The 23739-nt window shown below is 39.3% G+C and overlaps 1 protein-coding gene across 1 annotated transcript in view; it reads right to left on the bottom strand.

Annotated features, from left to right (window-relative positions):
- Positions 1–459: 459 nt before the first annotated feature.
- Positions 460–23739, bottom strand: part of mex3c (mex-3 RNA binding family member C) — a 34832-nt gene continuing 11552 nt past the window's right edge. Inside the window, exon 2 of the mRNA XM_062972553.1 lies at positions 460–3958. Coding sequence (XP_062828623.1) covers positions 2727–3958 — 1232 coding nt within the window. The 3' untranslated portion in view covers positions 460–2726. The remainder of the gene's footprint in view (positions 3959–23739) is intronic.

The raw sequence follows: 23739 nt of genomic DNA, 5'->3' as shown, positions 1-23739 counted from the left end.
AATCTGGGGAGAGGGCATGTTGTGTGTGTTCCCAGATGACCATTTGAAAAAACGTTAATCCGTAGCTTGGTAATGAAGTCCTATGGTCTCTGGTCCCAGCCTATACAAGAAGTCAAGATTAAGCTTATTGGTTCATTTTTAATAGGGACAAGCAGGACTCTCCTCCCAACGGTATTTCCACTTTTCATCTTCATCATTCACTGGTGCTTCCCACCTTTACATAATCCTCATCTTTTCTTTCTGGCTATGCAACTGTAAAAACAACATTAACTACTGGCACTATTTAATTAAACAGGGAGAGTAGCCATGATTATTTAAGCTAGTGGTATTATTTCTTTGATAGTAGGCTTCTAGATGACAAGCCTCTTAAATGTGAACTCTCTATGTATTTCACAGAACTGTAGAAGGTGCCAGAAAAAGATAAACCATGAAAACATCAAAATCAAGACAATATTCAAGTTAATGGAAACAAGTCTTTATTAAGTAACTTTTAATATCAGAAAAATAAAACTCTTATAATTCTCTTTACAGCAAATATATAATATCAGTGCTTTGGCCATCATAAGTTAAAGGCCCTTTATCATAAAATATATGTTTTTTTAAACTTTACTCAAATTGAATTTATAATCCCTATGACCTCCCTACATATACATAACAAAAAAGTGTAGTAAAATTAGCAAATACTAAACTATATTGAGAGCTTTGTCATTCTTGAGTCTGTGGTTTATAGAAACAGTACACGCACCTAATGTATGTCGACTCCTTGGCTTATTAGTTGCAGTGTACAATGCAAGAGAATACAAAATACATGCTTGGTGAACAAGATTGTTCATATCTACAAGACTGCAGCTAAAGATTAAGGATTCAATACTGACATTTAAACTATCCTACAAGCTGTTAGCATTAAAGTTATGCATCTCATAATGTAATAATAATAATAATATAATAATATGCCATCAAGGCAACTTTTATACTGAAAAAAAATCATAAAATAAAAACCGTTATCTGTAAACTTTTTTTTATACGAAATGTAACTCTTTCAAGTGGAAATAAAAAATAAAGATTTCTGTATATTTACTAGTTCAATACACATAGTTTGCTATACTGAGAAAAAAACTGTTGCAGCTCAGGAAATATTGCTCAAAAAAAAAAAAAGAGAGAGACAGAGAGAGAAAGAGAAATAAAAAAATAAATCCATCAGAACTTCTGAGTGTTCTTTTTTTCAAATGCCAGCACAGATTTGGGAACATTCTGAGGATGAAGTAGTGAGAAACATCCACAGGTTGAAATGCAAAGAAAACAAACACAGAGAAAAAAAAACTAAGAGAGAAGCATATTTTCTTTTCCTTTCCTTGAGAAGGGGAAGTGTGGGTTTGAAATGAGATAAACCGCTTTCTTTCTTTCTTTGTTTTGCTGGGTCACAATCACTGCTTGCTCTCATGAATGATATAAGAGAGCGGATGCAACTCCCCCCCCCCTCCCACTTTTCATTACTAGAAATAAAATACATGCTTCACATAATGTGCAAATAAGGTTGAAATGTAAAAAAAAAATGATTCACATTTTCAAACTTGGATATTCTCTAAAATAGTTAATTTAAGTACAGCTTGATCAAGCTAGCCAATGGAATGTTAGCATCCTAGCTATCAGTTGCGATGAGGGCAAGACCCCGACAGCTCCCCCTCCCCCTGACCCAATATGCGCATGAACCATCAAAGCCAATAGGGGGGGGGGGGCGGGGCGGGTGGGATGGAGTCAGGAGCCCTCGAAGACTGCACTCGTCGGCATGGGGACCCCACAGCTCTCTGCGACACAAACTGCATGCATGATACTCCTCCACACAAGACAGAAGCCCCCCTTCTTTTCTACAAAGGGCGCCCATCCCTAAAGAGGGCTTGGCATAAAGATTGGCTCCCTTCTCTAAAACAAATGGCAAAGCCATTACCGGTAGGGGAACTTGGTGGATGTGTTGGAGCGGGCCTACATTTCCCCCCTACATTTCAGCAATGGAAGACCAACAACATTCCTGATTCGTTTTCAAGATGCCCCCTTTGCATTCTGGATGAGAAGGGAGTCAAGTCATACCATCCTCCCCCCCCCCCCAAATCCCCTCTGAACAATGATCTCTCGCTAATAAAAATCACCAGTATGCTACCTGCCAAACGCCAGCAAATCAATTTGTGCATCAAAAAATTAATTGCAACGTTAGATAAGTTAAGCCTATGTTGTAAAGAGGGAAAAAAGGTTGCCCCCAAACCTGTTTTGAAAAACTGGCAGTGTAAAGAAGGCAGCATTGGAAGTGTGTTTGATACATTGATAATCCTTTTTTGTACTCTTTCCCCCCCTTAACTGACTGTTTCTGCATTCGGGGCTGTACCAGGCTTTTCACCATCAAGACCATTAATGCCAATATATAGCCAAGATCAAGTGCTATCCTGATCTGAAACTGAGCAAAGTTCCTGCCATTTCTACCACTTCACAACTCCCTTCTGGAAGAATTTTGCTATAGATGCCACAGTTGCAACCAAAATGGAGAAAGATTGGCTAGGCTTAGTAATTAATTGTACAAGCCTTTCTGAAAAAGAGTACATGCCTTTCAAACAAGGTTAGCCTAATCTCAAGAAAGCCCGATAACAGTCTGAGTTCATTATAAGTTTACTTGGGGGGTACCATTACATCCAAGCCATTAAGAGTTTAAAAAGTCCATATATAATATCTCTATATATTTAAGAGTGAATTTGAATTGCCTGAGTAACAGCTGTCTGGCAAACTGGACATGATGGTGCTTCTTTTTCACAGATCTTGTTGGCACATTCCATGCAGAAAAGGTTGTGGCCACACGGAACCAGGGCAGCGATTACTTCATTCTCAAAGCATATCACACAGTCGTGCTTTCGCCTCAACTCCGGGGGAGAACTAGACGTGGAGCCGCCGTTAGAAGAAGAGTAGCTGTTGGTACCATTTGAAAAAGCAGGGATGTAGATGGGAAGGCCAACTTGACCGACGGTACTGGGTGGGTCGCTCCTTACTCTCCTCGCCAGCGGATGCTCTAAGGTTTCAGGAAATGTGGGTGACAGACGAGGAGTGGATGGCTGACTCCCTCTCCGAGGAGTCTTCGCATTGCTAGCAGGTTCACTACCGAAAGTGGAGAGTGGGTTCACCGGTTCGAAGGGGGTCCAGATGGTTTGTGATGGTGTTGGCAAGGAGTCGTATGCGGGAGAGTCGACTGCGAGATCCTCTGCGCCCACAGAAGGCGGCAACGTTTCGCCAAACCAAAAGTTGCCTGTGCTGAATGGACTAGTGGGGCTGAAGTCAGCCAGCCTATTGCTTCCAAAGTAGGAATCAGTAGACCCACTTCCTAAAGAACTGGAACTGTCATTTCTGTAATTTGAAATCATTCTGGCACGGCTTGGAGGAGGTACTGGGTTGGAAGTAAGCCAGGCGGATCCCAAATTCCCTCCTTCAAAGCTGACGTCTGTACCGTTGTAATGGAAATCATTTTCTTCATTCAGTTCGATGTAGTTTCCAGTGCGCATGGCAATGTGCATTTCTATTTCTTCTCGGGCACGATCGACGTTTTCAGGCATGCCGGTAACCTCAAAGACTGGCTCCTTGTCTCTACTGGGAGTAACTATGTAGGTATGAGTCTGCTGCTGAATTCTTTTGATCGTAGCGCCTTTTGGGCCAACCACCAGCCCGACAACACGGTAAGGCACCCTGACTTGGACTGTTGTTTGGCCGGGCAGGTTGGGGTTACAAGGCAGCCCGCCCAGAGCAGGGCCATTTTTGTTGCGTGAAGCTCTTATCATGGAGAAGTGTTCAGCAGCAGAAAGAATTTCCCTTTTGGCCATGGCTACATCCTCCTTCCGCCCCGTGACCACAAAAATAGGTTCTTCTCCACGAACGGGGGTCTTGATGTATGTATTTGTCTTGGCTCGCAATGCCTTTATTTTACAACCTGCATAGTAAAAAAAAGAACAAACAAACAAAAAGGAAAATTAGTACACAAAAAAAGATGAAGGGACATTACCAATACCATCAGACAAGTGAAACTGACATCCTTTAACTAGCAAATCACCCTGATGCACTCAGACCATACATCTACCTAGTGACTGTTCTTGAAAATATCTTCAAAGTCAGTATTGCAAATTAATCTGTTCACTGAAGTCTTTAGACCTTTGCCTGACCACACAAACCTATGCTAATCACTTCACTTTTGAAAGCTAAAGGAAGAAAATCAGATTTTGATATGGTTCCCTGCCACTTCACAGACTAGTGACTGTTGTCAAACCTCTTCTGTAGCAGAGGTTTCTGAATCTTGACAGCTCATGGAGGTGAGAGAATCAACCCTCTCCACTATTTGTTGTTGTGCCTTCAAGTCATTTCTAATTAATAATAATCGTAAGGTAAACCTATCATGGGATTTTCTTGGCAAGATTTGTTCAGAAAATGTTGCCCTTTGCCCTCCTCGGAGCCCAAGAGCTTAGATTTGCCCAATATCTGCCAGCAGATCTGTTGCCTCATACAGTCAGGTATTCCAGCATACAGCCACTGATCTTAGATTGGGCATGGAATTGGGAATATACTGATGCAGTGCTGCAGTATTCAGGCAAGACTAATATAATTATCCAAACAAATGCAAAGCAAACAGTCATGCTCTTGAATCCACATCTATGACTTTTCATTTCATCTAGAATGATTTTATTGGTTTAGACTTCATTCCAAGTACTTTATTTACAATATGATTGTTGTAAATTGCTGGTGCCAACTAGTCTAACTTTCAACTTTCTTCAAGGATGTGCACTGTTTCAATAGAAATTACACTTGAACTATGTAATGTATGGAAATCAATAAAAGACTGAATAACCAGGTTCGAAGCCTTGGATATTTTCGGTTAGTTGAACATCCATTCAGCGAAATAATTTTTCAGTAGATTATGGAATTAACAGATAACTTATCAGTTTGAAAAAATAATTTCCCAGCTAAAAATACTACAGTTATTACTCAAAAACACTAGGATTTAATAAGACAATAACAGTAAGCAAGTCTAAAGTTTCACAGTGAAACAAAATTATTGTGTGGAGATGGTTTATGTTAACAGACGGATACGACTTTCTAATCAATGGACTCAAAATGTCAATTTCTATTGCTGTAAGGAAAATCATTTTTAAAGTTCTATTTAACTGGCATTTAAATCCTTTAAAATTATACAAAACAAACAGACTAATAATAGATTCCTGCTGGAGATGTGCTTAATCCAAACCAGATGGCTTCCCTAAGTGGTGATTTATCAAAACTCAGTGTACTGGAAGAAACTGAAGTCATAGGAATGACTTCAAATGTGCTACAATTATAAACACTAAGATTTCTGCTAGGATAAGGATAAAATATGAATTGAAAAGCAGTAACTGGCTGGCTATACCTACAACTTCAACTGAGGGGGGCACTAGATATAAAATATGCAATGTCCGGAGAGAATTACTGGCTGAAAAGAGTATGAGGCATGTTCTATATATGACAAATGTTGTACAGTCAGTTTGAAGCATATAGATTATGGACAAAGGGTTATTGTTACAGGAGGTTTTATTTTAAGATGGAAATGAGTTAATTTTGATAATTAAGATTTTAACAAGGTTTTAATTTCCAAGGTAAAACTTGTAAAATGAAATCAAGATCCTTTTTATTCCCACTATTTTTTTCCTAATTGAAAATGTCAAAAGAACAAAGCATTTAAACAAAACAATCTTTCAATCCTTTTAAATATGTTTCCATCTTATGTTAAACTTGTGGCCTGAAAACATCTCAAGTCACTGGAGTAATTTGTCCACATAGTATAGTCCTATCATTTTGTTCTTTCCCAAGACTTTGTGATGACAGTGACCAGTGCATTCTCCTTTAGCAGGAATGTAAGAGTTCACTCATCTTCCACTTTTGCGAATGTGATTATTTGTGGATTATTTGCAGCCTTCTATGCTGCTGTCTTATACCATTTCAATAGGAACTAATGCCTTGCAAGACACAGAGGGGCTTTGCGAGACTGAGGGAAACCTAAAATGCACAATGAGGTTTGTAAATCCCTATGGCATAAGGCAGCACCAATGGCCCATCTTTCCACAGTCCCTCACCACCTCAGTTAGTCGAGGTATTTCCACTTTCACAGGGAGACTGTGCCCCTAATCCCTGTAAAAATTGAGGGTCAACTATACTAGAAACCAAACTGTTCCTATATACATTGAGGCCACTTTGACCAACAAAGCCTTATTCCTTGATCCAGTGATGTCCCTAGGGCAGATAAGGACTGAAATCCTGAAGCTAAAGATCTAGTAATGTGGCCTTGGTCACATCAAGTGCATAGGCGCTTTCTGGCTCAAGATAAATCTTCTCTACTACCTTGATCTTAGTTTCCCTAATGGCCTCAGCAGTCCAGCAGTATTAAAATAACATCACAGGCTGTTAGAAAGGAAGTCACACTGTTAACTGGTATGTACAACTTTATCTTTCAACCCTCCTAAAATGTATAGTTGATTCTATAGAAAGGAGTGTGCAGTCTCAATAACAATTCTGTAAAACTCTACTGTAAAAGCAACATGCTGTGTCTTATAATTGGTGAAACCTCATCTCATATGAAAAAATAAATTCTGCAAGATGGAAGCAACTATTGAAAAAGGGACACTTTAATAACCAAGTGACTTCCTTTGGATTCCCACTCATTTTCTAAGGTCCAAACAGAAGGAAGAACAACAACTTGCCTTGTGCTGAATTTCAGAGCTTGGAAAAGACTATTTTAGCCTTTCTAAGTTCTAACTGACTTTTTAGCAGACCCTCCTAGCTCTTCAACCCCAGTAGGTGTTTCAGAAGCTCTTAAGCAAATATTTTGGTGTTGTGACAAAAGCCAAATACAGCTGGCCCATTAAGCAGATTTTTGTTTTAAAAAATTAAAATGGTAGTTCTGAAAAGAAAGCTGACTCTACAAACCTCAAGGTCAATGTCTCCTCTGTTATTTAGAGACAGAATCACCATCAAAGAAAGCCGCAGCCTGTGACACCTGAAACTCCCCAATGCGTCATCAATCAATGTTAAGTGAGTTTAGTTTGTAAGGAACCAGTGGCAAAGCACGGTTGCAATAGACTACTGTATATACAGCCTGGCCAAAACAAAGGCTATTAACTTTCTTATGCAGTTTCACTGGGTGACCTTCAAGTCTGTTTTTTTTAATTCTAATCTGTTGGGCTTCCTTGAGCTTCTTATTAATTACTTCTTTGATATAGGCCATCATAACATGCCATCAAACAGTCTGATAAGACATTAAATGATGATGCACGTCTATGATCTATGATGTTTTCCACTTTTGGTGCAACACTGGATGTGGAAGAACAAGGCTATAATGAGGGAAACTTGGAGCTCCCACATATTGTTTCCAGGTCTCTGGACATGTGAGATATCATCACATGCTGAAGGCATAATGAGAGAGCGGACAGAACTTGGAAATTCTGAAATAGCTCAGCTACACAATACTGCACCACTTTGTTACTAAAATATCAACCCTAAAATTCTTAAATTTATGTTAAAATATATGTAATTATTGAGACTGGATTAAAATAATTGTTTGCAGATATTCCAAGACCCATTTAGCCCAACCCCCTGCCAGTGAATAAATACTCAGCTAAAGCCATCCTAAGAGGAGGTCATCTAGCAAACAGAGTAAGAACTACTACTCCCCACTCCTATCTAGGACACTGTAGTTCTGATGATGCAGTCACAAATCACACTAGCTTTCGCTGTGGTATCACAAACAGACTCAAGCTTAAGATTATTTTCTTGTATTTTACCAAGACCTTTAGATTTCGCAATACCATCCCTCCCAGAATATTTTTCAGCCTGGTAGCACCCAAACTAAAGAGTGGTAATGCTCAAAAATGATGCCTGCAGGGCTCGTAATTGTGGAACTTGTTTCTAAAAGGTACAAAATCCAGCTGAATTTTTTTTTACAGAAATGTGTGCTGAGGATATGCATTATTTTGTTATAAAATGTGATTTCCCAAGTCCTATTCCAATGTGATTTGATATATTTTTATGGTTTTGATCTGTACATAACATTCTACTCCTATCCAACAATGTGCTATCACCTATAAGTAATTTTTCTTTTCTTTTTTTAAAGCAGTACCTTTTGAAAGCAAACCACAATTGTGGGGTCCTGGCTAATTCTAAGTCAAACCACCTATGAATCAGACAAGGAGGAAGCGTAGAAATGACATTTTAGGAACAAATCTAGGAAAGCTGAAGGTGAGAACCGAGTTATCCATTTTTCTTATAGTCCCTGAGTTACAAATATCCAACTTACAAACGATTCATAGTTAAAAACAGAGGTAAGACAACAGGAAGTGAGATAAATCTGCCCAAAAGAAAGAAAATTCACTCCTGGAAGAGTTGTTATGGGGAAAAAAGGTGTCTCCACTGAAGCTTTATCACCAACACCTGTTTCACCAACATCAACACAAGTCAAAATCCAATGATCACAGGGACAGAAGGTGAGGTGAAATCTTCTAAACAGGAGAACAGACAGCTAAACAAAACCCACAGGGGCATTAACCCTTCCTTATGCTATCCAAAGCTGAAAAGTATATGTTTGGCTGGAGTTACACTGAAAAAATGTTCCGACTTACAAACAAATTCAACTTAAGAACAAATCTACAAAATTTTGTTCGCAACTTGGGGATTGTCCATAGTGGCGGCTATCCTGTTAGTTGGTGGTGATTTCAGAAGTTAGACTTACAACCTTGTAACAGTTTCTTATTAATATTTATGATAATTCACATTAACAATTTCCTATTAATATTTATGATCATTCACGTTAACGATTGCCATGATTATAAATACTCTCACCCTAACGCACTTTAAAATCCAGGCGGTTGCACTCAAAAATAATTCTGCAGTGTTGAAGGATGACACGTGCAGCCTCTTCCTGCTAGCAATTGGTGATACAGGAAGGAGTTGCAACAAGGTTTTGCATTACTGATGGAAAAGGGGTTGGATATGTCCTTTCATCAGTGACCCATTCACTAGCACTACAGAACTCCGTTCTTCAGTGAGGCTGGCTGGATTTATGGTGACTTTGGGAGTCAGATCAGAAGATCATGCAGAATCTTGGCCAACATTGTTACGGGTTTGTTGAAAAAACAAACTTGTCTAGACTTATGCAGCCCTTTTGTGCATCCACAATGAGCAAAAGAAACAGCCGGGAAAATGGAAAAATCAAAATTTACTCTTAAGTAGCAGAGTCAAGGAGAAAATTAAACAAGCAGCTTCAAAACCTTCAGCTTCAAAATAACTCAGTCTCTTTGAAGCAACAAAACTCACATAAAGTTCTTTGTATTAAATTCATGCATCTTCTTTGGAGATTTCTTCAATGGTGAAAGGAAACAAGCATAGTAGGCTCTCAGCCAGGATTCAGTAAGTCCCAAAAACATTACAAACATTCCCCCAAGTTATACCCCAATTCAGGGAGTGGTTCAAGCTTGTTATCCTTGATTGTTCTAATTACTCAACTATGAGTTGTAATTGACCAGGTGTTTTTCCTTAACACACACATACACAAGTAGTGATCCCACAGAAACTTAGTCAAATACATGCATATACAGCAATAAACATGTCACATTACAAAATTCAATTTTTGCAAAATGACTATGTAATGCTTCTGGCTCCCTGTTTAATGCGGGACTTTGAAGTGGATAATGATAATTAAGGTAAAGATGAAGATTCCCCCTCCCACAACACACACACATACACACAGAGCTGGCAGAAATGGCATACATTCACGACCCGGAAATGGGACCCCAAATTTTTGGTTTCTATTCTGGCCAATTTCTTGCAATATGCAATCTAGAAAATTATACAAAAGGGCCTTTAAAGTATGTGCATGGAGCATCGTACTCTTTTAATAGCTACATAGGATTCCAACTATGGTCAATTTACATTAATTGATGAGTACGGCAAATAAATCATACCCTATGCTAGACTGTAAGCCCGAGGTCAGGTAACTCTTTTCTCTCTTTCTAAAGAGCCATATACAGTGACAGCACTAGATAAATAATAACAATAGGAATTTCTGATTTAATAGTATAGAAAACAAGTAAGTACAAATACACTAAATAAATGTATGTAATTTTTTTAAAAAAAATGTCAGTTTTTATGGATGTTGTTTAGGCAGGTCTATTTTTCCTGAACTTATTTATGCACCCAAATATATGGTCAGTACTAGGTCCAGACATCAGAGAAATATGTCATTAAACTGTGACAATGTATTTATGCTCCAAGATTTATACACATACAGAGATCAATGAGTGATAAATATATCCCTTGGTTTAAATATGGATAAATAATTCCATCATGAAGTACAACAACAACTTTCTAGGCAAATATGGTCTCTTGAGTGTTACAGTCTGGTGTAGCTTTCCTTTTGTTCTATTTCCCCACATTTCCACATCAACATCTGTTGATGCTTAGTCTAAATCAGGGGTCCCCAAACTAAGGCCCGGGGGCCGGATGCGGCCCATCAAAGCCATTTATCCGGCCCCCACGGCACAAGGGCAGAAGGGGGTTGGGCTAAATAATCCAAGGGGTCTCTTCTTCTCTTACAACCATTATTATTATTATTATTATTATTATTATTATTATTATTATTATTATTATTAACATTGAGGCTGGGTGGCCATCTGTCAGGGATGCTTTGCTTGTGCTTTTGGTGCGCAGAGGCAGAAGGGAGTTGGACTAAGGGTCTCTTCCAACCCTCTTTTTTATTATAAGTATGACACAGCAAACAAGATAGATCTGCTGGATTTCGTTTCACAAAATCACAAGTCGAACATTTCCCAAGTGTCTAGGACTGTGTGATGTATTTTTGGATGATGCGTGTAGATCCCAGTCGGGTGGCCTTTTGCAGATCCCAGTCGGGTGGCCTTTTGCAGTTGGCAGATCGTAATTTTGTCAATGTCTATTGTTTCCAAATGCCAGCTGAGATCTTTTGGCACGGCACATATTATTATTATTATTATTATTATTATTATTATTATTATTATTATTATTATTATTATTAACATTGAGGCTGGGTGGTCATCTGTCAGGGATGCTTTGCTTGTGCTTTCAGTGCACAAAGGCAGAAGGGAATTGGACTCAATGGCCCAAAGGGTCTCTTCTAACCCTCTTTATTATTATTATTATTATTATTATTATTATTATTATTGTTATTATTAATAATAATTATTATTATTGCTCAGTGGCCAACTATAGTCCGGCCCACCAACAGTCCGAAGGATCGTGAACTGGCCCCCTGTTTAAAAAGTTTGGGGACCCCTGGTCTAAATTATTATAACACAGAATTTGCACTTTGAATGGCATGGCCTTTCCTTTCTTTCCACAGCACTGACCACAGGATTGATCCTATGGAGAAGTCACAATTCAGTTGACATGGAAGGGTAAATCTATACAAATCTTTTAAATTCCTGCAATGTGTGAAACAATCACACTAAGAAGAACCCTTGTTTATGCTAAGCAATGCCCTCCGAGGCTTTAATTTTGAAATAAATAAATAAATAAATTGTAAGAATGTATACTGTATGTGTATGGCAAAATGAGAGTTGTATGTTTGGCTGCTCGAGTTGAAAGAGCAAATCTGGGACATTTGTTATTAATATTATCAGCAGTAACAAAAGACATTTCCCTTTTGATATGTTTTCAAGCATTGCTTTGACAGAAGACTAAAGCAGACAAGTGAAAATAATGCTTCTCTTGTCCTCAGTGACATAAGGATGTTTGTCAACTCTGACTGGCCATATATTCTTGTAATCCCATCCTGTTCACTCTGTAGCCCCCAACAGGAAAGATTTGTTAGCATCACTGTGCCTAAAATAAGGTACCTGGGCGTTTTATTGAGTAAAGGTGTACATGTATCTGTTACCACTTCTTTAATATACTAAAGGCAAATAAATATATGGTGCAACAGTGATGTGCATGCCCTGTAATTTACTGAAGCGCTCACCTATTTGTAAAAATATGTAAGTGAGCATTCAGACAGAAGGCTTACAAACATACTTTCAAACACAGAAGTTAAAACATCTGAAGAAGAGACAGGGACATAAGCACAACTGAAAGATGAAGTGGATTTTTACTGGTGTCGCCTCACCCCCATCCCGGCCTACTGTGGCCTCCCACTGCCCAACAATGGTTAGTTCTTTAAGTCTAGATGTACAGAGGCTGGTTTTGCATTAGTAAATTATGCTAGCAGGCTGCTGGAGGTTAAATTCTGCAGGATTTGGCCTGTGGTTACTTTGACCTTAATTATAGATGATATGGAGAATAAACTGGAGAATCTCTTACTTCCTCATGATTGAGTAACTCAACGAAGTTCCCCATAAACACCCAGCATGGATAATGGAGAAGAATTTATAGATTACAAAATAAATGAGACCAAATGGATTAATATTATACAGTACTGTCTTCTTCACTGCACATGTACAGATACTTTTTCTTACTGAGAGAGAAACAGTGATTAGAATCACAAATCAACAGGGATAAAGGTACAAGTCTGCAATGTAACAAGTAGGGAACAATAGATTAAAAAACCCTTAAAACGGCTCCTTCATTTGAATGCATAATACATCCTATTACCTGCAGCTTTTTAAGACTTAACACTTTCTGTAAACACCAAAGCAGATACACAACAAGCAGTTGTATTGTGCCTCCAGAAAACATTTTGAAAAGCAGGTAAAACATATTCACAAAGCTTACATCAGGGCTGGCCCTCCAGATGTTGCTGCTGCTTAGCTTCAGGTTGTTCCAACCTTAAAGTAAAGGTAAAGGTTTCCCCTGACATTAGGTCCAGTCATGACCAACTACATTATTAAAAATGTATGATATGTACATCCACAAAAGCAGTTACTTATTATATAGTATTAAATTTTTTTGCAGATTCCGGGTAGCCATTTGTACTCATTTGTACCAATTTACTCTCACATAAATGAACTACATCAAAGCCAATCTTTCAGGTAAGCTGACTGCACATGAGCAAGATAAGGCTACATCTGTTGCCTGATGAAGAGTTAGCTGAAATGACACGTTTTACTATTTCCATTCCTTTACTGGACATGAAAACAATAGCATTTCCCCATGGTGGTATTCAAGCGCAGAAGAAATGATAAATATTTTGAATTTTTTGTAGTTCCTTTCCCTCCCTCAAAATTGCCTATGAGTCATACAATTGATGTGGTGGCATAGCCTCCACATATAATGTCTGGTGTCAGATCCCAATCCCGAGGGAATCACACTCTAGCATTGGCCATCTCCTGTGGAGTCTAGATCCAATGCAAGATTGCATCCGTCCCTTGGAATAACACGGATCCAAGTGAAGACCAACCAGGTCCATCTAGTGGCCAAAAAAGAAGAGCACCTGTAGGGAGTTCCCTTCTGCCAAAAAAGAATATGGAGTCCCAAATGCTACAACCCTGGATCCATGTAACAAAGGGAAATGTCATCTACAGGTACGAGCAAACCCAGTCCCAGGGCCTGCTTTGGACTCTTTTCTCTGGCTCCCGTCTACCTCAGCCCTCCTCTCAGCATGCACACAGTGGCCCACTGTGTCCCCAGGCTGAGAGGAGGGCCAAGACAGAGAAACATTGCTGCTGAGCACTCTCTGGAGAGCGCTCACCAGCGGCATGTGTCTCCTCCTCCTCTGGGCCTGGAGAAGGCTCAGAAGAGAACTGGGGGGAGAAACATGGGGCTGGCGAGAGCTGTCTTGCCAGCAAGAGTGTTCCTCCTCCTCGCCTGGGGACAACTCAAGAGGAGAACCAGGGGAGTGCGTGTGTCTCCTCCCCCTCCTCCCACCCCCACCCCAGCCCACCCCAGCCCAGCCCCGACCCGACCCTTCCAGGCCCTCCTGCACTCTCCTAGCCTGGTCCACAGGGCGGTCCCAGGGCAACAAAGTTTGCCCATGCCTGTAATAGAAGATTAACCTGGATTGCAGATCAGATAAAAATGACACCTTATAGATCCCCACCTTCTTGAATAAGTTATCTCAAGCCTCCTCCTTCTCTCCACCCCAACTCCTCAATGTAGTACCAGTATATAGATCTTGGCTGTGAAATGTAATGACTTGTGAGAGTGAATATAATGGTGAGAAAGATAGCCATGTTAGCTACTAGAACTATATATCTTTTATTTTCTGGGTGTTTGGGGTTTAGTGACATATCTTCTCCACCACTGCGGAGTAAAGCAGTTATTGCAGGCTTTGAAGTTAGCATAGCATCCCAAACCTTTTCCCCTCTTCTTGGAGGGAACAGGACAAATTTAAGGCAAATCAACACATTTTGATTCCTTTTTATTCATCATAGCAAAAGCAATTTTGCCGGCTTATTTGTGTATCATGAGAAAAATGTCAGAATTCTGATGTTTTTCTTTAGTTGTGAACAAAATAAGGGGAAAGGTTTGCTTTAGAAGTATTCTAGGACAAACAGAAAAGATTAAATCAAAATTTGGCTGTGTCATTGATCTGTTTGTGTATGTGTGTGATTCTCATGCTGTCAGAGAAATGCAACTCCTTGCTTCCTCAACACCACAGATTAGCACATCCTTATTGTATGGCTCTTTTGGAAAAAATATTATGAATATATTAAACTGAGCATGCAATCTAAAACTAGCAGAGGCTGTTTTAAATGTAGAGGGGGATCAATTTGCAATTCTGGTAAATGTGGAGGGGATCAATTTGCTATCCAGGTTTCATTTGAAAAGCAGTTTAGCGTTCAGTGTGTGAACCATTGTTTTATAAGAAATGCCCTATTCGTTTTGTCTATGGAGATGTAGTATCATGTCAGAGTGGAAACAATGATACAGCAAGATAAGAAATGTTAATACAATGAAGCAAAAACAAGGTTTAGTTAATATTAGAGGTCCACATTAAAGGTCTTTTGTTCCTCTTCTCGACTAAATCGTATGTGGAAACATGTCAGCACTTGTTCATTATTACTTATACTTCTTCCACTATAGTCACATGCTTGCTTCCCTTACCACGGATCATTTTAAAAAAGTACTTAACATAAATTTTACATCATTGCTTGCTGAAGGATATCAGCATAAATCTCAAGGTTACTTTAAAGACAAACACACAAATCTAGAAGGTCCAACTGAAGAACTCAAATATTTGTGATCACTAGTAAATATTATAAACTAGCAAAAAATACATCGGAAGCATAAACTTCAGACTTTCTACTTCCCCAGATGCATGAAGTACCTAGGAAAAGATCTTTATAGTCAGACTGAGTGACTAGCAGGCAACATTACTGTGGTGAAAGGTTTACAGAGCAAGATATAATGCCATCATGGAATAACAAACCTTTAACTAGAATATATGTAAAGCAGAAACTATTTCCCATTCACTAGAATGAAATCTCAGTGTAAACAATTTTCCAGGCAGTGACCTCATGCAGATTGAGGTCACAACAGAAGTGGCCAAAGTCCAACAGCCCAAATATCCCAACTAAGCACTTCTCAGCCATCATTTTAATCTCCAGGAGCTCTGTGTCTGGCTGCAGCTGTGTAGAGTCATCACACAGCTTGCTAATATGCATAGCTCTTTCTAGCAGCCAAGTCCACCTGTTCTCTGCTATTGGATCATTCCACTCTACATGGAAAAGCACCCCAAAAGTTAGGAAGTTTTCATTGCTTCCATACAAGCACTGGTCTCCAAGGAACAGTTCTTGGCCAGATACTATATTAATAATTGACCAAGAACACTAACAGTTCAGAACAAAAAGAAACATTTATTACTCACCCTATGACCTGTTTTGTTCTGCGCACACACCATAAAATGTCTTATTTTTCCTTAGAATACGTAGTTGCTTGCTCAGTCATTTAGTCGTCTCCGACTCTTCGTGACCGCAGAATACGTAGTTAGAAAGCAACATTTCTATATCTTACTTGATATACGCTTGCTTAGAGGCTGAGAAAGGTCAGAATATGTCGAGCCTTAAAGATGCAGTTATAGCAAATACTTAACTCTCTCTTTAAAACACAACAAGAATGGAAATCAATATTGAAGACAAATTAGGGAGTAAATTTTTGGTTGTACAAAAAATGTGTGTGTGGAAATGACAGATTCCCTTTTACAGCCAGCCCTCAAATTTCACAGGAAGGTTTACATCTCCTCACTAACTCAGATAGGATGTAGGAAAGGGGATGGGGATAAAGAAGGTGGTGTATGGATTTCCGGAACAACAGAAGGAGCAGGATGGAGAGAGGTTGGGGGAGAGAGTCGGATGGTGGCCTGGCAGCAGTAGAAACATACAGAAAAGCATCAAGAAGGACTGTGGCAACCATAAGGCTGCTCCTTCTCTTCCTACTGCAACAGCACTACAAGGAAAGATTAACAAGCTAGCTGCTGCTGCCATTTCTGCGGTGTCTCCATGGCACTTCGGGTCTCCTTCTTGCCTGTTGCCCAGTGCATTTCATTGCCTTTTGAAGAAGACAGCCTCCCCCCACCACATGTTTCCTGGGGCAGCAAAGTCTCTTGAAGCAGATATAAATACGCAGAAATAAATGCTCCAATAGCAGAATCCTAAAACACACTATCATGATGTACCATGTTATTTTGGTACATCATGTTCTGTTACAGCCCCTTCCTGCTGCCCTTATCCTCCTCCCACTTCCCTGCAGCCCCTCTCTCCTCCTTTCCTTGTCTGCAGAGGCATGTGCACCATTCCCCTCCCACTCACTCATCCCATCTCCTTCACCCCTCCCACCCAAGTGAGTGAGCAAAGAAACATGTATGTGGCTGGGCCCACCCAAGTTTGATTTCCTTCCAGCCATCAACAATTTTATCACTGCCCTAGGCATGACTTAATACAGTTAAAGATGGAGGTCAGTGCTATTGAAGTCCTATTAAAACTGCTGTGGGGCAGCAGCAGAGGCATTTGCAAATAATTATAAAATCTGCAAAGTTTAAACTTGTGAATGTAGAATACTGTATTTAGAAGGCCCAACCAGTCTTACTTCTTGCACATCTACAACCTGCAAAAGAAAATATGGTAGCTGGCTTATGTTTGCCACCAAGTGACGTAGGTTTCAAAGAAGAAAAAAACCACTGCAGTATTAACTCCTCAAATATGAACTCTGATCTGAACACATCCCTGTGTTCCTCTCTCCCTCCAAGAACTACTTGGTCTGTTAAAAACCTTTACTACTATTTTTCCATGACTGTCATGATCACAAATTAAATTTTCTTCATGATTCATACAATCATGAGGCACGCCAGTTTCTCTGTTGCACAAAACTACACTAAAAGGCAGATTTTATCACTGAGCGTATTCCTATACTTCTGACTGATAGAATCCATCGACTGCTTGAGTCCATCAACTCCTAGGGCAAATTGACTTACATCAGAAGAAAAGACAAATTTTAAATTTCCTAAACCTGCTGGAAATCTGATCTGTAACATGAATTAGTTTACAATGTGAATATATGTTACACTGTTGATTTCTTATTATTGGCTTGCATCTCTTTGTCATGCTGCGCACATTTTGCAGGTTCTCCCTTTTACTGGCAAAGGGAATGTCTCAGAAATATTTTCCCCAGGCTCTTACAAGCATAAGCTATATCATTTTAAGAGTTTATACTGATTTTTCTCTTCTCTACCTCATTCCAGTGTGGATAATTTCTGCTTCACTATGCATTGATCCAGCCACATCCCCATAAAAACCATAGTAAAACTGTTGTTATGCTCATGACTAGGCAGACCATAGAACTGTATTTTCTTCAGGTGAAAATGAATTGCCTAGGTTTGGCAGATAGAACATAAGCATTCACTATTTGAGAAATGATGGAACTGGAGTCTTAATTTACTCTCCTATAATGGACATTGAATATACTTGTGTATAAGTCAACCTCCTGTACAAGTCATGGACAGGTTTTGGGGCTTAAATTAGGTTTTGTTATGACTTATTGATAAGTTGAAGGTAAAACCTGGGGGCATTCACCAAAAAAATCCCTTTCCTATTTGTAAGTTTCCAAAAAATGGCTGCCACAATCACTCTGCAGAAAGGCTTCTGCCATAAAAAGCGGCTTATTAAAAATGGCTGAAACTATTGTGTTACATCTCAAGCACTTAAAATGGTGGGCGCACTAAATTCTTCAGGATCCCCCACGTTGCTCCAGAACACTGCTTAGGTGGAAAGAAAACTGAGGAAGGAGGGAGAGCTGCCTTTCTTTCTCCAGTTTGGGCCAGAGAGCAGGGTCCCATCTCATGATGTATATGCAAGTATTCCTGAATCCAAAATCCAAAGCACTTCTGGTGCCAAGTGTTTTGGATAAGGGAGACTCAATCTGTAATACATGATCACTGTGCCGACAGGATTATGGCACAATTCCAGACCTGGCACTATGACGGTTGTCTCAATCCTCCTGGAACATGAAAACACACCACTAATGTGTGATCTAAAGTCATTAAGAATTCATATATTAAGAAAAATCCGAGTTATTAACTGATTAACTCATTTAAGCCCATGACTTTTCTCCTAGCAGTGTTACCTGCCATCCCATTAAAAACCCCATGCTTTTTCTATTAAGGAGTAATTGGGCCCAATGTTACATATAGCCAGATATGTTCATGTTTCAGACACTTTCTCCTTGAAAAGAAAGAACATCAAGTCTCATCCTTAATATCTCACAACTTGCAGGGCCTTGTTCTAGTTCAGGTCTTTCCCGATCTGTTTCATCATGTGAACAGCTATAAAGATGTTTCATGTAATGCCATTTTTCTAAAGAAGATGAATGGTCAAGAAAAGTTAGGTAATTTGCTCGTATTTACATGGCATGCCTGTCAAGTAATTACTACTGCCATTTTCAAATTGAAATGGTAATAGTAATAGTGATTGCTTGACAGGCAAGCCATTCATACTGGGAAAGCATTTAAGCAGCCTGAGTTACAAACATCTGACTCATAGTGAAGAATGGGGGTGAGACAAAAGGAAGTGAGAGAAATCTACCCCTAGGAAGGGACATTTATTCCTGAAAGAATTATTATCATGGGGGAAAGGTGTTTCATCTAAAGCTTTATCACCAATCCTTGTTTCTACAACAAGCCAAATTCTGCCCCCCAATCTGTCTGTATAGCTGGAGTTAAAACTTAAAAATGTACCTGTTCCAACTTACATACAAATGCAACTTAAGAACAAAGCTACAGAACCTATCTTGTTTATAACCTGGGGACTGTGTGTACTCAAGTATGTTGCATTTTCCAGCATGTAGGCCCTAATCAAGCTGCCTAGGAAAAAACCCCCAAAATAAAGTCTATTGAAATATACATTATTGAGAAGATGAGACATGGTGATTATACTACATAAAATGTCATTGTTTTGTCAGTTACAGAAGATGGAGTTGCTATTACCAGTATGAACACTATAATCAACAGACAGACCAAGTGATTACTTCAGTAATTCAGATTAGGAATTCCTTTACAGCAAATTCAAAAGTCCATAAAAGTCCCTTCCCTGGTGTGAAATATGTCTCTGTCCTGTTTGATCAGTGCATTTTTTATGGTGGGCACAAGAGAAGTGGTCCTTTCTATGACAGCATACTCAGCATTTCTAGGGAAGGCACAATGGCAGACAGACTACAAGTTTGGTAAGCATTAGTTTCGGAGATTCAATCCCTGGCACCTTCAGTGAAAGAAAGGCAGCAATAGTTAGAGAAGAGACCAGGAGAATCAATGCCAATTTCAACTGCTGATGCTAGGAGAGATGACCAAAACCTAACTAATATCCTCTTCCAAAAAGTAGAATGTTCACTAGTCTGTGTAGATGCCCGAAACTGAGTTAGACTGGCTCAACAAGTCTTACAGCAAAAACATTATAAGGAAAGAAGTACTGCACTCATCAACTGTAATTACATACCATGGGGAGAGGCACTTATTTAAGGGCAAATGCAACTGTTTGCCATGATTTGACTTAACCTGAGAGAGGGAGATACAAACGTACCATGTAAATGACAAGCCCCCCCCCCCTTTTCAAGAGGTAAAATGACCAGAATCCTGCTGAGGATTTAGGGCCCGTTCCAAACAGCTGAATAAAAACCCATATTATCTGCTTTGAACTGGAATATATGGCAATTTGGACTCAGATAACCCAGTTCAAAGCAGATATTGTGGATTATGTGCCTTGATATTCTGGGTTATATGGCTATGTAGAAGGGCCTTAGGTCTCCATTAAATGGACTTCCATCTCCAGGAATTGAACCTGGGCAGTTTCATAAAATTTGATGGATGAATGCCTGGCAATGAATACATGCTTCCACATAATGCCCCTTACTTGGGGCACAAAAGTTAGTTAGAGTGCCCATCCCCTGGGATCTTGCCAATGCACAAAGTAGTTTTTGAAAGAACTGAAGGAGGTCATTAGCTCCTGAGGGCATGAATGGTCAACTCCAAAGTCAAGACACAATCCAAAAGGGTGGCCAGGTATGTCTAAATTCCGAAGCCGCAAATCGAATACACATCAAAACCAAAGTCAAAACACAGAAAAATAAATCTAAAACCTGTAAGTCCAATAACCACATTGAAAACCGAAATGCCCAAAACAGTTCCTAATGATGCTGATGTTAGTACACCCAAAATTGAGAAAAGTAATCTACAATCCAAATTCATAATGCTATTTAAACTTGCAGACTTCTATAATCAAGATTTTCCAGTGAATATATCTCACCTTCAAAAATAATGCAGTAATACATAATAGCACACTGTTAATGCATTAAAACACCTAATAAATGAGACCATGGTATGTGCTTCTAATTATTATAATCATCATCGCCACAGTAATAAAAGTACAATAACAGTACAGTAGAGTGTCACTTATCCAAGCCTCGCTTATCCAAGCCTCTGGATTATCCAAGCCATTTTTGTAGTCAATGTTTTCAATATATCGTGATATTTTGGTGCTAAATTCATAAATATAGTAATTACAACATAGCATTACTGCATATTGACCTCCTTTTTCTGTCAAATTTGTTGTATAACATGTTTTGGTGCTTCATTTGTAAAATCATAACCTAATTTGATGTTTAATAGGCTTTTCCTTAATCCCCCTTATTATCCAATATATTCGCTTATCCAGCTTCTGCCGGCCCGTTTAGCTTGGATAAGTGAGACTCTACTGTACCTGTCAGAATTTTCGAAAAATGCTCCCCTAAATACCCTCATTGCTCCCTAAATTTGTCACACTTCAATGTGGGGGAAAATGAAGGTGTCTAGGGGATAATTTTTCAAGAATGCAGACAACTAATGTTATTGTACTTGTATTTTTATTACTGTGATGATGATGATAATCATAAGAGGAGGAGGAAGAAGCAGCAGCACACACCATGTTCTCATATATCTTAGTATACCAACAGTATGCTATTATGTCTCAAGCAAGACTCTTCTTCACTAGAGAGATGCCTCAGTGTCAAAGCTTCCTCTTACATTTAAGTCACAATCACTTTCCATAAAAAGGACGTTGACTGCCATCAGTCATAAAGGTTACAGAACAGATGGAGCAGCCAGAAACACCACCTGCTTGGCCGTGATCGGATCACTTTGCCCTGGCTTCTTAGGAGGACTCTGGGAACTCAGCTTTCATTAAAAACAAAAACACACATAGAAAAGAGCTTCGAGCTCTCACAGCTGTCAAGCAAAGCTGGGATCACGTGCCGCCAGCGTCTGCCAAATGGCTCTGAAACCAGAGAGGGTGTGAGCAGGAATCGCAGACAGAACTTCCTTAATCAGCACAATTCCCTAGCCCACACCACAGCTTCAAGTTTGCTCTTTGTCCTAGAATTTACTCCTTCATGCTCTACCTCTTCTTCTCCATCACAGATCAGGAGGTTTTACACCACCCCTCCCTCCTTTCTTCCAAAGAATACATATGTATGCAGTCTGGAAAAGATCTATTTGTTAACAACACTGTATCCCTCCTCTTTGTCTTCAAGGAAGGCTCAAGACAGAATGCCTGGTCCACCTTATTTTATCCTCACAATAATCCAGTAGGTCAGATTAGGCCCAGGGTTACCCTTAAACCTTCACAGCTTAATGGTGATTTGAACTACATTCTATGTATACATCACCAGGTCCCCTGACCTGCCCCATCTTCAATAACAGTCATCAGATCGGGCACATATATAGAAAATGTTAGGGTCCATCTATCCTCAGATTCAAATATCATATTGCTATGTTTTATGTTTCATAATTTACCTTGCAAAAAGGTAAGAGCTCAACAAAAGAGAGGTGGCATTTGAATGACTTTTACAGCCCTGCCAATGATGATGCTGTGAATTTCCAGAAAGCTGCTCAACCCATCCCCTATATCATATGAAAGCAAAATGATATAATGCGCCTAACTAATCCTCATTTTGGAATATGAGTGGAAGTTAAATAATAGGCTGGCAGCATATTTCAATGCATACTGGTTTAATCTGGAGGAACATCTGTCATGAAGACACATAATTGCGTTGCTTGTCTTGGTTATCACATCTCTGTCAAGTCTCTAACTATCACAAACAACAATCTTAATGTCAATCTGGAACCTGTTTTATATTAAGACTGGAACTCTTTGCCAGACTTTCACCATAGAAAGAACTGCTTGTCTTAAAAAAAAAATCAAATCACCACCACACTGCAATTGCACTCCCTCCCAATCCAAAATGTAGCTTAGTTTTTCTTTCCTTCCTGCGGTACAGATTTCACTGTAATGAACATTAATAGGAGCTCTGCTCTATCTGAGCAAGTTTTTATTTGACTCTCCAGTATATCTTGTCACCAGCCGCGGGCAACCAGATGCTTCAAGAAATCCCGCAAATATGAAGACAATAACCCTTCCTGCATCTGATATACTGGTTCTGAACACAGAGGTCCCATTTAGCTAGCATGAGTAATTATACCAATATAAAGTTATCCTACATTGAAGTTTGCCCTTTCCATGTAGTTTAGTTGATGGGTTACAAAATGTTTATTCCCTGTTAAAATGTCTTTTTTTACATTCTTCTATATAAAGCAAAGAATTTTCCCCGTAATGTGTGTATGTGTCTTCAAGTCACTTGTCAGTAATGAACCCATGAATTTCAAAGGGTTTTCTTAGGCAACAAATACTCAGGGGTGGTTGTGCCAGCTCCTTCACTTGAACTGAAAAACATTTTCCATATCAATTACTTCTCAAGAACAAGGAACAAGCTCATTCACAATATTTATTTATCACAACATTTCTACCCTGCCCTTCTCACCCCCGAGGGAGAACTCAGGGCGGCTTACAAATATAAACACATGTATAAAACAATTATAATTATAATCAATTACACCCTCTTTCTTGATGTCCAATTAACATTTAAAAAATGTTAACTGAGAATTTCAACCCTCATGTTCCAGGATGGAAGAAGCAGAAGTAACTCTGGTTATCAGTAAGCCAGCACCACTGGAAGCAGGGGAGGAAATAAGTAGCTCATAAAAAACTTAATGTTGACCCCAACACTAATACTATTCCTCAACACATTGGAATTCTCATTGGGGTCAGAAAATTTACTGGACTTTTCACAGTACTGTATTGCAGAAGCTATACTTGTTTCGAAACAAGAAAGCATAGGAGTGTGAGAGACAGAATGGAGCTTACATTGTTTAACTTCATGGGCTGGAATGATCAATTCTCACTGAAGCTGAGGCAAGCCTGAATCAAATGCCTA

The sequence above is a fragment of the Anolis carolinensis genome, chromosome 2 (genome assembly GCF_035594765.1).
Source record: "Anolis carolinensis isolate JA03-04 chromosome 2, rAnoCar3.1.pri, whole genome shotgun sequence".
Taxonomy (NCBI): domain Eukaryota; kingdom Metazoa; phylum Chordata; class Lepidosauria; order Squamata; family Dactyloidae; genus Anolis; species Anolis carolinensis.
The sequence above is the reverse complement of the archived record's forward strand: the minus strand, read 5'-3'. Positions and strand labels throughout refer to the sequence as shown.